The sequence below is a fragment of the Sus scrofa genome, chromosome 2 (assembly GCF_054392235.1).
Source record: "Sus scrofa isolate SSC_HxYL_T2T_F1_AM1 chromosome 2, Sscrofa_HxYL_maternal_Yorkshire_Landrace_v2.0, whole genome shotgun sequence".
Lineage (NCBI taxonomy): Eukaryota > Metazoa > Chordata > Mammalia > Artiodactyla > Suidae > Sus > Sus scrofa.
The window spans coordinates 97910212-97925489 of record NC_139384.1 but is presented as its reverse complement, the minus strand read 5'-3'; the positions used below and the strand labels follow the sequence as shown (position 1 = coordinate 97925489).

Here is a 15278-nt window from a genome sequence, read left to right as displayed (position 1 = left end):
TGATTAATGGCCTATTGTTCCATCTCTTTGAACTTTATCTCCTTGATCTCACTTGTCCATCCCCTGGTGTCACCTGAAACTTTTTTTTTTTTTTTTTAAACCAGTTGGTTGGTTAATTGCTTATCTTTCTTTTACACTTTCTTGAGTTCATCTAATGAGGGATATCATGTATCTTCTTAAAAAGCTTTTTTGCTGTGTACTCTTTTACTGCCCGGCGTGATTTAACATTTGAGGTTCATTATGTGCACCCTTTGTCTGGAGAGTACACAGGTTTACAAAACGCAGACATTGGCTGTTGAGATCCTTGCATGACCCAGGTGTAGGCACCGTTAGCTTAAGGGTGAGAAATAGCACCAACTTAGTTTGTTTGGAACCTTATTTCAGATTTGAAGGGAGGAGTTTTAAAATAGTTTGGGAGAGTTTTTCAGTGTCTTAGCTCCTCAGTAGGTAAAACCATCTAGAGAAGATAGACCCCCCCCCCCACCTGCAGCATATGGAAGTTAATGGGCTAGAGGTTGAATCAGAGCTGCCGCTTCTGACCCATGCCACAGCCATAGCAACACCGGATCTAAGTGGCATCTGCGACCTACCCCACTGCTTGTGGCAATGCCAGATCCTTAACCCACTGAGCAGGGCCAGGAATCGAACCCATATCCTTAGGGATACTAGTCAGTATTTAACCCATTGAGCCACCATGGGAACTCCAGAAGGAGATAGTCTTTTCATGTTGAATTTTGATTTAAAAGACTGGAACAGACATGGCAAATTTTATTTAAAATTAGATCATAACTTATTTTTAAATGTCCTTTGTTCGCATCAGAATGGCAAAATAGAAAACTATGAAAGGAGATGTGCAACACCTCTATGAATTCATAAAAGAGACGGGTCTGTGATGGACTCAGTGGGGCTACTGTCTTGTCACACCCAGTCCTCAGGCTGCGGGCGACTTTGCCTGGGGGACATTGAGAAAAGGGCTTGCTCACCCATGGAGCTAAAAGCCAGGGTCCGGGCTAAAGTTGACTGCTCTGGGACCATTCATGTTGTTTTCCAGCAAACAGCTGGATCCCCCCAGTATCTAAGCCTGCTCATGGTGAGTTGTAGGAAAATGGCCCTTTCAGGACACTAAGGTACTAATGAACTGTTCCTTTAGTGCTATATAATAGCTCACCGTCTTCGTGCACTTAGTGGGAGTTAATTACTGACTCTTTCAGCCACTGGGGAACCATTTGGTCATTACTTCTTCATTGCTGTTTAATAAATTTCTGTCTTGTACATTAAATAGCCCTGTGCAGTAATTCACGGCCTAGTCCCTAATGGCAGAGGAAAAGTTAATGCCGCTTCTGGAGATGCTTCTGTGAAACCAGACGTCACTTAGGCTTAAGGAAAGGAAAGGTGCAGTGAAATCTTTCAAATCACTGGTACCTGGACTTGTGGATTTCATGAACTAGGTTTTTTTGTTTGTTTGTTCAATATTGAGAAACATACTTAAAGCTGTTAAATTTTTGGTTTTGTCAGTTTTTGTTTCCCCCTAAGGAAGCCTGACTCGAGAGCTTGTTGCCTAGTGTATACTGGGCACTTGGTAGCCACCAGTTGAGTTGAATGGAGTTATGCAATATAGGACAGACTTTTTGCTGATGACACTGGCTTAATTGTATTATTCTCGCATCAGAGCTCATATTGGAGAGGTTAGTTTTGTAAAATGTGTTTGTGAATGTGGCTGACTAAAGAAATTTACTTGCTGTGGGGGTGGTGAGGGTTCAGTAGCAAATGTGGAAGCTTTGGAAGGACTTCAAACCAGATTGCACATGTAAGGTAATTAATATTGTCGGCTGACAATATTATGTAGAAATGATTAATCTGGAGTTTTATTAAATTCCAGGGAATTCTAAAATGTAGTGCTGATTACTTCTAAAAATAACTCATCCTCAGGTTGTTGTGTCTTGACTCCCAAGTTAAATGTGTGACAGATCAAAGGAGAAAGACTATAAGATTAATTTAATTAAAATCGACTTTAAAAAAGAAGGATAGAGGCTACCTTTTCTGTGATTTTACCTGTTATAGAAGCCAGGTATGTCCTGAGGTGGCCCGTCTGAGTTCTGTCCAGCTTAGGGGGTATCATGGTCGTGGTGGTATTGGGGACAGAAAGGTCCTAAAAATCCTGGTATTTTGAAGGAGGGTGGAAGGAATGATTGACAGCGAATGGCACAGAGCAGTGGCCCATGAAACAGGTTCCTGGAATGGCTGAGACCCAGATTGGTGCTGTCTGTTTCCCAGACATCACCCTGTTTGGAGGCCAGGTGATGGGTCAGTGCATATTGTGCTTCTGACGGCCACCAGCTTTTGGAGTTGCATTGATTGCCAGGGTGTCCTGGAGAATGTCTCATCTTGTTAACTGACCAGCAGTTAATTGAAACACTTTTCATTAAACTCCTCTTTCTAATACTGTTTAAAACATAATTTAAACCCCTAGGCAAACCATGGCTTCTGTCCCTTGGCTTCAGAAACCCCTTAACACATGCAAAGTCTGCAGTGGGCCAGGAAAACCTGTTCTTACCCTGGAGGTAATGGAAGCCTCCCATCATTATTTTAAAATATGACAAAACACATTTTAAAAGATGAGTTTTCAGGCATATTATTTGGTACAGGTTCATTCAGCAAATTACTAATGTATGAAACTGTAAGCACATCAATCAGACATAAAACTAAGTACATTCTTGAGAAAATTCCTCATGTCTTTCATCTTAGTGGTTTAGTGCTATGGTTTAAGTAGAAGGGATTTGGAAAGTTCATAAATGCAGGGAACAGAATAAACAAAAAGGATTAAAGGAATGTGTCCTGAGCAGCACTGATGCAGAACCTCATACCTCATTACTCTCCCCCAGGGATCCTGCTGATTTTATTGGAAAGCCCGTCCTCAAGAAGCCACAGAGCAAACAGGTATTTTAATAACAGAAATTAAGAAATTAATTACAGTGGTCAGAGGACGTGATGTTGACATGAATACAGGTTTCTCTGATCACATAGCAATCTATTGTCAGTCTCTGTTTTGACTTTTTACAGTTTGTGTTTCTCCAGCAGCTTTGCAATCACTAATCCCCAGACTATGGCAGATTGAGTTCTCATGCACCTCTCTGATTCTGCTTCTCAGATTGTATCTGTGTGGGATTGTTTTACGGGTTTTAAGTGTTGAGCAAATACTACTGCATTTAAAATATCTAGCGATATTGTCATTTTACATTCCACATAAATGGACTAACCACATCCTGCTCACTTTGAACAGCCCGTGTAGTAAATTTACCCTTGAACAAGCCGGCGGTCAGGGGCACCAAGGCTTTGTGCCCCTGAAAATTCATGTGTAATTTAAAGTTGGCCGTCTGTATCTGCGGTCCCTCCATGTCTGCAGACTCAACCAACCGGGCATCATGTAGCACTAGGATGTCGTGTTTACTCTTGAAACAAATCTGCATGTCACTGGACCCGTGCAGTTCAAACCCATGCTGTTCAAGGCTTAACTGCATTTCATCATCTGGTGTCATAGTGGTGCTCCACTAGCCCCATATTAGGGCATTTGAGGTCTTTCCAGTTTGAGGCTGGCATAAATAATCGTGCTGCCAACATCTTTAAGCAGATTGCTTTTCCATGGGAGTCCCTTGGGGGGCATATATTTCCCCAAGAGGAATGCCTCATGGTAAAGGGTACGGAGTCATGCCACTCTGTCCATTTTACTTCTTCCGTTTGCTTCAGGCACCCTCTGAGGCGATGTAATGAGAAAGAAAAAGACAACTGGAAGGAAAAGGAAGTGTCTCTAAGGCTTGAAGCCTTTTTCTGGGTAAGAGCATAATAGTTTTCATATCTGCAAATTGAGACCTTGCCTGCTCTCAGCTCATTGATAAATTCGTTGGCTGTAGTGGTTCACAGGGCAGGCTGTGGAGTGAGCCAGGCAGGGGTTCAACTCTGTTATCTCACCCTCTGAGCCTCAGTTTCCATTTCATAAATGCATCATGGGTGGTGGTGAGGTTTCAATGCAGTGAAGTGCTTGCAGGAAAGTGATTCCAGGGCAGAGGACTGGCTCAGGGTTGGTGCTTCGGGAGTGAGAGCTGCTGTGATTTGCTCTGTCTGGGGGCCTGGGCAGCAGCTTTCTGAGGCGGGGTTCATGCAGCCTTGGCTGGTTGGTTCTCAAGCCCTTGGGCACTAGGAGTCTTCTTGGCTGGCTTCCCTGCACTCCAGGTCAGCGCTCTTCTGCCTGGGCTTAGTCCTCCTGGTGCAGCTCATTCTCGGCTTTGTATGTGAATGAACATTGGTGGTGAAGGTTCTCTGTGGCTTAGACGCCCCCACAGCACTAAATCTAGCAAGAGTATCTGCATCTCTCTGTAGCAGACTTAGACCATTCTTTTCTGGTACCATACTTTTTTGTTTGGTGAAAAAAATGGAGAATTTGAGAGGGATATGTTCCTTTCAATCCTGTATTTTCTTAGCCTGAATAAAATGCCCTTAGAGGAGTTCCCGTCGTGGCACAGCGGAAACAAATCTGACTAGGAACCATGAGGTTGCAGGTTCAATCCCTGGCCTCGCTCAGTGGGTTAAGGATCTGGCGTTTCGGTGAGCTGTGGTGTAGGTTGCAGACTCGGCTTGGATCTGGCGTTACTGTGGCTGTGATGTAAGGCGGCAGCTATAGTTCTGGTTAGACCCCTAGCTTGGGAACCTCCATATGCCACAGGTGCGGCACCCCCCAAAAAAAATGGCAAAAAAATGAAAAAATTAAAATGCCCTTAGAGAAATTGGAAGTTGGCAGATGAGGATATTAAGTTGTTTGGGTGTTGTGAGAAAATATTGCACCTTTCACTTTCCTGTGACATTGGAAAGATGTCTTAAAACCACCTAATTTTAACAAGGTAAAGAAATGTCAGAGTTCCCACTGTGGCTCAGCAGGTTAAGAAACTGACATAGTGCCCGTGAGCATACAGGTTAGATCCCTGGTTTGGCTCAGTGGGTTAAGAACTGGTATTGCCGAGGGCTGCAGTGTAGGTCGCAGATGTGGCTCAGATCTGGCATTGCCGTGGCTTTGGTGTAAGTCAAAGCTGCAGCTCTCATTTAACCCCTTGCCCAGGAACTTCTATATGCCGTGGGTGGGGCCCTAAAAAGAAAAGGAAAAAAAAAAAAGATGTGTCAGGATCTGATGTGGCTGTGGCATAGCCTGGCAGCTGTAGCTCTGATTTGACCTCTAGCCTGGGAGCTATATGCTGCGGGTGTGGCCTTAAAAAGCAGAAGAAAAAAAGTTGTCAATGTCATATGGGCCTTAGTTTTCGTTTTTTGTTTTTTTTCTTTTCCTCATTGCCTTCATCATCCCCTTTAACCATGGTTGTATTTTAGGGTCAATAATTTGTCTTTCTTTTTTCAGAGTTCATGTCAGATAGGCCTTCCTTTTCTGAAAATTTCAGTGGAACTGCTTTTAAATGTGGTACCATATTTCATTAGTATTTTAGGGGATGAGTCTAAGCTAATGTGTATATTTTCCACATAAATAGATACTTTTAAAAAGCAGTTTTCAATTTTTAAGGTTATTTTTTTTTGGCCACACCCACAGCATATGGAAATTCCTTGGGCCTGGGATCCAGTCTGTGGTAACCAGAACCAACACCAGATCCTTAACCCATGGAGCCACAAGGAAACTCCTCAGCTTTTTGGTTTTTAAAGAGTTCAACTTTCCTACCCACTTCTCCTTCACACTGGGGGTCTAGCCACAATCTTTGCATTTGCTTAGTAGTGTTTAACCAGGGATGTAGTGACTCTCTACACCTGTGTTTCCACTTCTGGAAGAACTGAGGCTCTGAGGAAAAGGACTTTAATAAGGAGAGGAGACGGAAAGGCTGGAGAATTATCCCTGCCCTCCTCAGCCCTCTGACTTCTCTTTCTCCAAAAAGTTGGCAAGAGGCTGAAGGAGAATCCAGCCATGTCTGGGGATTTCATCCTGGGTTGACTGAAGCCCTAGGAATGCTTGTGAGGGGTTGGAAGGTTTGGTTTTGTTTTCTTTGCTTCTAATGCTGTTGAAATCATTGGTGGTATAAGTTTGCTAGATAGAGATGTTGATACTCTGATTTGATTTAGTCTTTATCTGTTGGTTCTTAATTTTTTCGGTTAAGTATAGTTGATTTACAGTGTTGTGCCAATTTCTGTTGTACATCATAGTAACCCAGTCATGCCTATATATACATTCTTCTTCTTTTTTTTTTTTTTTTTTTTTTTGTCTTTTTTGCTATTTCTTGGGCCGCTCCAGTGGCATATGGAGGTTCCCAGGCTAGGGGTCCAATCGGAGCTGTAGCCGCCGGCCTACACCAGAGCCACAGCAATGCAGGATCCGAGCCTCGTCTGCACCACAGCTCACGGCAACGCCGGATCGTTAACCTACTGAGCAAGGGCAGGGACCGAACCCACAACCTCATGGTTCCTAGTCGGATTCCTTAACCACTGCGCCACGACGGGAACTCCCACATTCTTCTTCTTTTTTGTTTTTTTGGTCCTCTTGTCTTTTTAGGGCTGCACCCATGGCATATGGAGGTTCCTAGGCTAGGGGTCTAATTGGAGCTACAGCCGCTGGCCTACACCATAGCCACAGCCACGCCAGATCCGAGCCTCATCTGCAACCTACACCACAGCTCACGGCAATGCCAGATCCTTAACCCACTGAGTGAGGCCAGGGATCGAACCTACAACCTCATGGTTCCTAGTCGGATTCGTTTCTGCTGTGCCACGACAGGAACTCCCATTCTTTTTTTTATGCTATCTTCCATCATGTTCTATCCCGCGAGCTTGATACAGTTTCTTGTGCTGTATGCTGGGACCTCATTGCTTATTCATTCTAAATGTAGTAGTTCGCATCTACCAATCCCAAACTCCCAGTCCATCCCACTCCCTCTCCCTCCCCCTTGGCAACTACAAGTCTGTTCTCTATGTCCCTGAGTCCGTTTCTGTTCTGTAGATAGGTTTATCTATGCCATATTTAGATTCCACATATAAGTGATATCACATGGTATTTGTCTTTCTTACTTCACTTAGTGCAAGAATCTCTAGTGGCATCCATGTTTCTGCAAATGGCATTTTTTTTTTTAAATTTTATTTTCCCACTGTACAGCAAGGGGGTCAGGTTATCCTTACATGTATACATTACAATTACAGTTTTTCCCCCACCATTTCTTCTGTTGCAACATGAGTATCTAGACATAGTTCTCAATGCTATTCAGCGGGATCTCCTTGTAAATCTATTCTAGGTTGTGTCTGATAAGCCCAAGCTCCCGATCCCTCCCACTCCCTCCCCCTCCCATCAGGCAACCACAAGTCTCTTCTCCAAGTCCATGATTTTCTCTTCTGAGGAGATGTTCATTTGTGCTGGATATTAGATTCCAGTTATAAGTGATATCATATGGTATTTGTCTTTGTCTTTCTGGCTCATTTCACTCAGGATGAGATTCTCTAGTTCCATCCATGTTGCTGCAAATGGCATGATGTCATCCTTTTTTATGGCTGAGTAGTATTCCATTGTGTATATATACCACATCTTCCGAATCCAATCATCTGTCGATGGACATTTGGATTGTTTCCATGTCCTGGCTATTGTGAATAGTGCTGCAATGAACATGCGGGTGCATGTGTCTCTTTTAAGTAGAGCTTTGTCCGGATAGATGCCCAAGAGTGGGATTGCAGGGTCATATGGAAGTTCTATGTATAGATTTCTAAGGTATCTCCAAACTGTTCTCCATAGTGGCTGTACCAGTTTACATTCCCACCAGCAGTGCAGGAGGGTTCCCTTTTCTCCACAGCCCCTCCAGCACTTGTTATTTGTGGATTTATCAATGATGGCCATTCTGACTGGTGTGAGGTGGTATCTCATGGTAGTTTTGATTTGCATTTCTCTTATAATCAGCGATGTTGAGCATTTTTTCATGTGTTTGTTGGCCATCTGTGTATCTTCTTTGGAGAAATGTCTATTCAGGTCTTTTGCCCATTTTTCCATTGATTGATTGGCTTTTTTGCTGTTGGGTTGTATAAGTTGCTTATATATTCTAGAGATTAAGCCCTTGTCAGTTGCATTGCAAATGGCATTTTTATGGCTGAGTAGTATTCCATGGTGTCTATGTGCTACATCCTCTTAATCCATTCATCTATTGATGGACACTTACATTGTTTCTATGTCTTGGCTGTTGTGAATAGTGCTGCAGTGAACATAGGGGTGCATGTATCTTTTCCAATTATAGTTTGTATAGATGTCCAGGAGTGGGATTGCTGGATCATTTGGAGTTCTATATTTAATTTTCTGGGGAACCTCCACACTGTTTTCCATAGTGCTTAAACCCATTTGCATTCCCGCCAACAGTGAAGGAGAGTTCCTTTTTCTCCATACCCTCTCCAGCATTTGTTATTCATAGACTTGTTAATGATGGCCATTCTGCCCAGTGTGAGGTGGCACCTCATTGTAGTCTTGATTTGCATTTCTCTAATAATTAGTGATGGTGAGCATCTCTCATGCGCCTCTTGGCCATCCATATGTCTTTATCTGGTGGTTCTTAAAGAACAAACATCTTTCTTTTGGGGTTTGCCTAACTTGCAAGGGCCCTTCACTATGAATTTTAATTCCTATACAAACCTAAGAATAATTTGCATTGTTTGTGGGTGCTTGTCCAGCACAGAGGAATTAAGTGACTGATCCTTGGCTTTGCACTCTTGGGACTGTTTGCTCTGAGACCTACATTTTCAGTGATACCTTGGTGGCCATGAGAGACTCATCTCAGCTTGATAAATTTTGGGGCACACCAAATCACCCCTTCAAGAAAAGGTATTTGTTCTGTTACCTTACCCTCGCAGAGAAGTCAAGGGTCCAAATATTTATCATCCTCAGTGACACCTCATCTCTCCTTTCGTCGCCAGACCAAATGGTAGGAGTTGTTCTACTTAATTGTATTTTCACAGTTTTTCCTCTGAGGTTTTCCTGCCGGCTGTCATTTGATCCTTGAGTCTGAAGTGCCCTCCCGGCCTTGCAGGGTCAAGCAGATGGCAAACAGGCTGGTCACGTGTGGGGCAGAATTAGATGTGATTCCCTTTTGCTTTTTAGCGTCTGGGGAGTTTCAGTTAAAAACAAATTTTTTTTTTTTTTTTTTTTTTTTTTAAAGCAGCTAATTTAAGTTCAAACATAGGCCAAAATAGAGTACTGTCCTGGTCGTCTGCTATTTCTGTTCCATTGTGGAAAGTGTTTGTTCGGTGAGAACATTTATTTTAGTTACCGACTTCAGGGCATTTTATTAGTAATATCTCTCGGAGGGAGTAAGGATATTGTCTGCTTGCATTCATTAGTCAGTTCTCTCTGTGAAAGCTTTATGATTCTTGGAACTCAGTTCTCTCTGTGAAAGCTTGATTCTTGGAACTCAGAAAGTAGAGAAATTATCGTTTGACTCAGATTATAGTTTTAACGTCTCTCTTTGTAACCCTCCACCCCAAAGTGAAGGGCTTACTAATGAGCTCTTACTCTGCAACTTTGACAAGTGACCGTGTTTTGGGAGATCAACACGAAGGGGCGGGGGCGGGCGGGGGGGGGGGGTTGTTAGAACTGGTGTCTAGTTTTGCTACTTGATGAGAATGTATCTGTAATTTTATTTGAAAGGCTCACTTTTAAGTGAGTAACCTCACCTTGAAAATTTCAAAACTATTTGGGAATTTAGTAAGCGCAGTGCTTTCAGCTCCCATCTGTCTCCTTAGGAAGCATCTCTTCCTAAAAAGTATATGGCTTGCTCGTTATTAGGCTCTGTAGAAGTTAATTGCTAAAAGTCACAATTAAGATTTGCTTGGTCATGTAACTTTGTCTTTTAGTCAGAGATTTGACTTCTGAACCGTCACTTCAAAAATTCTATCTTTTGAAACATTTTCTAAAGAGGATTGTAGAAACTGCCAGAAATTAGGGCACAATTTGAAAAACCCCAGATTTAAGCCATTCAGAATGGCTGAGGTGGTTACACATGAATAAGGATGTCTCATTTTCTGTGCTAAGCCACAGACAGGTAGGTGAGATCCCAGGTCTAGGCAGTAAGAAGTTGATGTTTGTTACTTGTTAACTGTCGGACTGGCAGGCACACCCTCGCAGTACACATGTATCCTCTTAATTAGGTTCCACTTGCTAGGAGGTTGATTTATCTTTAGCTATTTAATCTTGGGAAGTTTTTATTTCTAGGAATCAAGAAAGTCTCAGGTAAAATCCAACCCACATTAATTTAGAGTGTACAATTATATCCGCAACCCTTGGGAGAGCAGAGGAATGATGCAGGTTAACAAGGAGCACGGCTGTGCCAAAAAAGGGCTGTAGGTAGGATGCTGGGCTGACAGGTGCAACAGCTAGAGCTCAGCATTTCCTGTGACCTGTTGCTTCAAGACTAGGGGTAACTCGACTTGGAATATTTTATAAACTTGTTACTGAAACAACTGTACAAATTCTGTGAGATAAATGAAACTTTCTCATGCTTGAGGACTTTGCACAAATGTGTTAACAGTAACCATGAAAACTGTAACTCCTTCTCCCTTTTTTTACTTTGGAATTATATTTGAAATATAGCATGAAAGAAAATAATTTATGAGGCTATTGTTAATTGGTGGATAGACATTCTTGATTAGCCATTGTTCTTTCTTGAGAATATTCAAGAAAGCACAATTCTGGAACCCCTCTAAATGCTTTCCCTATCAGAATGCATGCAGCCTTACATAAATCTGTTTTGATCGAGTGAATTAAATTGTTGTGCTTAGAAAAGAATATCATTGTGAAGTTGCCTTGACCCAGAAGTTCCCAAGTTGTTTCTGTTCATGATACCCTGAATGTCTTGATAAGGTTTGCAAAAGAAATACTTAACGGTTTTGTTTGTTAAGTAGATAAGCACAAACAACTTAGTACGTATTTATGTCCCAGCAACTTAGTTGCCATTTGAAAAAGTAATACATACAAATTTTTAAAAATCTCTGTGTTTTGGAGTTCTTGCTGTGGTGCGATGGGATCAGTGACATCCTTGAAACCCTGGCTGAAATGCCAGACTGGCACAAAGGGTTAAGGATCTGGCATTGCCAACGCTGCAGCGTAGGTTGCAACTGTGACTCGGATTGGATCCCTGGCCTGGAAGCTCTCTTATACCTCAGGGTGGCCAAAAAAGAAAAGAAAAAAGAATTAAAAAAGAAAAGTCTGAGAGTTGCCGTTGTGGCTCATTAGGTTATGAACCCGACTAGTATCCATGAAGATGTGGGTTCGATCCCTGGCCTTTCTCAGTGGGTTAAGGATCCTGCGTTGCCGTGAGCTGCTGTGTAGGTCACAGACCCAGCTCGGATCCTATGTGGCTGTGGCATAGGCCGGTAGCTCCAGCTCCGATTCAACCTGTAGCGTGGGAGCTTCCATATGCTGCAGATGCTGCCTTGAAAAGCAAAAAAAAAAAAAAAAAAAAGTAAGAAAGTCAATGTTTTTCTCTTTAGAAAATTGAAAAATATTATTTCATTCTTAAATACCCACCATTATTTGCTAGTGGGATATGTCCACCCATTGGAATTCGATTGGACACTTGCACCCTTATTTTTTTCTTTACATTGGTTTTCAAATGTATTTAGTTTATTATCATAGCAATTGTAAAAAAAAAAAAAACCAATTTCACAAAGATAGTATGTTACCAAAAGGAATATAGTACAGTCTGTGACATAACTTGAACTAGTAGTTTCTGCAGAGACCAACACTTCGCTGCGTTTTCTTTGAAAAATTGAAATAGCCCTCCATCCTCCTGTGAATTCTTCTCTAGGGCCCTTTAGCAAAGAGTGTGGGAAACCTGGTATTAACCTATATTCGTTCTTAATAACTTAGTCAAAGTTGCCTTATAGGGCCTGCATGTTTAACTGCATTATCTAGAAGTTGCCTTCCATTGTTACTTAGTTTGTTGTTGTCAGTTTATGGTGAGCAACAGAAATATTTCTAGGAGTTCCCATTGTGGCACAGTGAAAACGAATCTGACTAGGAACCATGAGGTTGTGGGTTCGATCCCTGGCCACCCTCAATGGGTTAAGCATCCGGCGTTGCCCTGAGCTGTGGTGTAGGTCACAAATGCAGCTCAGATCTGGCATTGCTGTGGCTGTGGTGTAGGCTGGCGGCTGTAGCTCTGATTTGACCCCTAGCCTGAGAACCTCCATATGCTGCAAGGTACAGCCCTAAAGAGCAAACAAACAAACACAAAAACATTTCTTGACTATGCCTCCAAGAAATTCTGATTGACTATGTAATTAGAATTGCCTGGTTAGCAAGCTTGCTTGGTGATACTAAAGCATATGAAGTTGGAGAACCACTGACTCCATCACAGATCCCTCAAGTTCAGAAACCGTGTTGCTTTTCACTTAAACCCCTTCTTATGGCTGTAATATAGCATAATGTACATGTGACAAAAGTTCATTGAATGTCTTAGACTTATAGCTTGCTTCTTTTTCACTTCTCTCTCCTTCCCTACTTTATATGTTCTGTTCCTTAAAAGGAGAAAAAAAAAAAATGACTGGGTCTGAGAGTTGCATGACTTTCTAAGGCTCTTGGCCACAGCCTTCCCTCATCCACCTACCAGTTCCTCTCTCTCCCCCACACATCCTTTCATTGTTGAATTGGTCGCCTGTATTCCCAGAGACACACTTGGTACACTTGTTTCTACCTGTCCTTGCTTCTGTTCCACACTGAGGGATGTACATTTTCTAAAGTGGGAAAAACTCTGGGTTTGAGAGAAAATCGAAAAAAAAATGTGCATGCTGGAAGAGACTTAGATTACAATTTGATACAGTGCTCCCATTTTTAAAAAATATATTCTTTATTTACTTATTTATTTTAGGGCTGCACCCGAGGTAAATGGAAGTCCCAGGCTAGGGGTCAAATCAGAGCTATAGCTGCCAGCCTACACCACAGCTCACAGCAACACTGGATCCTTAACCCACTGAACAAGGCCAGGAATCAAACCCACATCCTCATGGATACTAGTCAGATTCATTTCCACTGCGCCACAACGGGAACTCCCCAGCGCTCCCATTTTAGAATTGAGGATATACAGGGCGGAGATGTGATGCACCCAAGGTCATACCAGAAATGAAAAGCCATGCTTGGGAAATTCATCTCCTGGCTCCATGCTCAGGGCAGTTTCCACTCCACATCAGGCCCACCTCACTTCTGGGGTTGGTACGGGGCCATCTGTGAGTTTACCAGGTCCCAGAGGTAAGTCTGATCTGTAAGAGGGGCTGAGACCTGGGCTTGGCTGTTTGCTTTGCTCGCACGATTATCATGTGTAGTATGTTAAATACTACCTTGTGATTTAGTCAGTACTTAACAAATTGAGTTTCTTTTTAAATGTTTGAATTTTGATTGCATGTGAATTGACAGACTGTGGAACATGGACCACTTAGAGTCAGTTGTTGGGTTTTCATGGGAAGAAGGCAAACACTTGAGAGCTGGAGAAACTACTAACATTATCATAAAAGAAGGAATTTGTCTTTTCTGGAGGCTTGTTTAGAAATTACGTTCCGTCAGCATTTGAATGTGGTTTGCTGACCAGCCGAGTAATTTCTCTGATTAAGGCCTCTTTCTCCTCTGGGGTTCCCAGCTGGGGTCTGAATGGTTGGGCTGGGGGTTGGGTGGGTGGCTGACTTTTGGGCAGCTGGGACAGAGGACAGTTTCACACAGGTGGGTGACACCTTCATCCCTAAGCAGGGTTGCAGTGGTTTGCTAAGACTCACAAAGATTGCCCAAGGTAAATGAGTGATTCTTCCCGAGCTTTTCTTTACCACTTTTGTGGTATATTTTAGAAGAGGTAAGATCGACTTGCGTTAAAGGAAGACCGAGCCCTTTGAAACTCATGAAAAATACTCTTGGAACTGCAAAGTCATTCATCATCTGCCTGCCTGCTTCACCCACTCAGCAAAATTAAAATGTCTCTGAGAACTCTTCCTCCATGCAGCTTCTTTCCTCCCATGAAATGATGCCGAGCTAGGGGTACAAAGTTTGCTCTCTGGTCCCTGAGAGAGAGCCTTTGACCCTGAGGATGGGCCAGCCGGGTGCCCAGCACCAGGCTCCATTCTTCAGGAGAGGAACACATGCAGCGAAGGGGTTAACCTCGTCACCGGTTTCTCTTTGCTGTTTGGGATGTGATATGCAATTATGTTCTTTTTTTGGTCCCTGGCCTCTTTTTTCTTTTTTTCTTTTCTTGACTGCATCCATAGTATATGGAAGTTCCTGGGCTAGGGATCAAACCTGCGCCTCAGCACTGACCCGAGCTGCTGCAGACACAATGCCGGCTCCTTACCCCGCTACGCTAGGTTGTCTTGAGCAGGCGTGTGTGTCTTGGAAGTCCAGCCTTCTTTCTTGAGAAGCAGTCTTTTAGCTGTGCAGTATTTGAGTTCAATTTCAAATAATGTTTGTCTGGCTTTAAATGTAGACATCAAAATTAGAGTGGTGGGAAAAATATGTAATTGGAAGTTGCTTATCATTTAACTCTTGTGATCTATTACTTCTGTCCAGAATGGCTGGAGGATTGGGAATGTCTTTTTTTTTTTTTTTTTCTTTTTACTGATGAAGGAAGGTTTCACCTTTATTATCTAATATAATCAAGAACAAATTTAACTAAATCCACAAATAACAATGCTGTTATTTAATACCATTAATGTTAATTTAAACCCCCATTTCACTCAGACTACCCTTTGCCAGAGGTATTTATAGAGGGGAAAAATGCTATTTAATTTGAGTTTCTTTTCTGGTTTTTCCTCTTCTGGAATCTCCTCGAAAGAGGGCCAGTTTCAGAGAGAAGGAAAACCATAGATTCTTCTCATGCCTCCCTAACAGCCAGGACTTTTCATCCTGCCTCTCGTTGCTGAGCCCTCATCCATCCTGATGGAAAGGGGTACAGATTCTGAGTGGCAGAAATCCGTCCACTCACTGCACTGAAGTTGCCTTTAAGCCCTGACGTGGCTTAAACTGCATTTGACCTGGTGCTTCGGATTCAAGCCAGTAGGTGACTCATTATTTCAGATGTTTGGTTTGTGCTCTTACCGTCGAAGCACTCTAAGGAAAATAGAAAAGCCTGTTGTAAAAATACGGTTTGTCTCCAGGAAGGAGAATCCCTGCGACCTGACTCGGGGTGGGATGTCTGCCCACAGCTCATCTAATGTGTTGTTTTGTCTTAGATCCTGGTTTGAAGCGGTCCTGGCACATGTCCATCGGCGCGTGTGTTGATGGCATTGCTGGCCGTCCTTAC

The 15278-nt window shown here is 42.7% G+C and overlaps 1 protein-coding gene across 14 annotated transcripts in view; it reads left to right on the top strand.

The window, feature by feature from the left end:
• Nucleotides 1–15278, top strand: part of LHFPL2 (LHFPL tetraspan subfamily member 2) — a 178118-nt gene that overhangs the window by 39687 nt on the left and 123153 nt on the right. For 4 of the 14 annotated variants that reach the window (XR_014836351.1, XR_014836350.1, XM_021079502.2 and 1 more), the window contains one exon: nt 2883–2937. Coding sequence is in view for 4 of the 6 variants with exons in the window: in XM_021079502.2 (XP_020935161.2) it covers nt 2883–2937 (55 nt within the window). In the remaining 2 variants the exon portion in view is untranslated. 14 annotated transcript variants of the gene reach the window in all.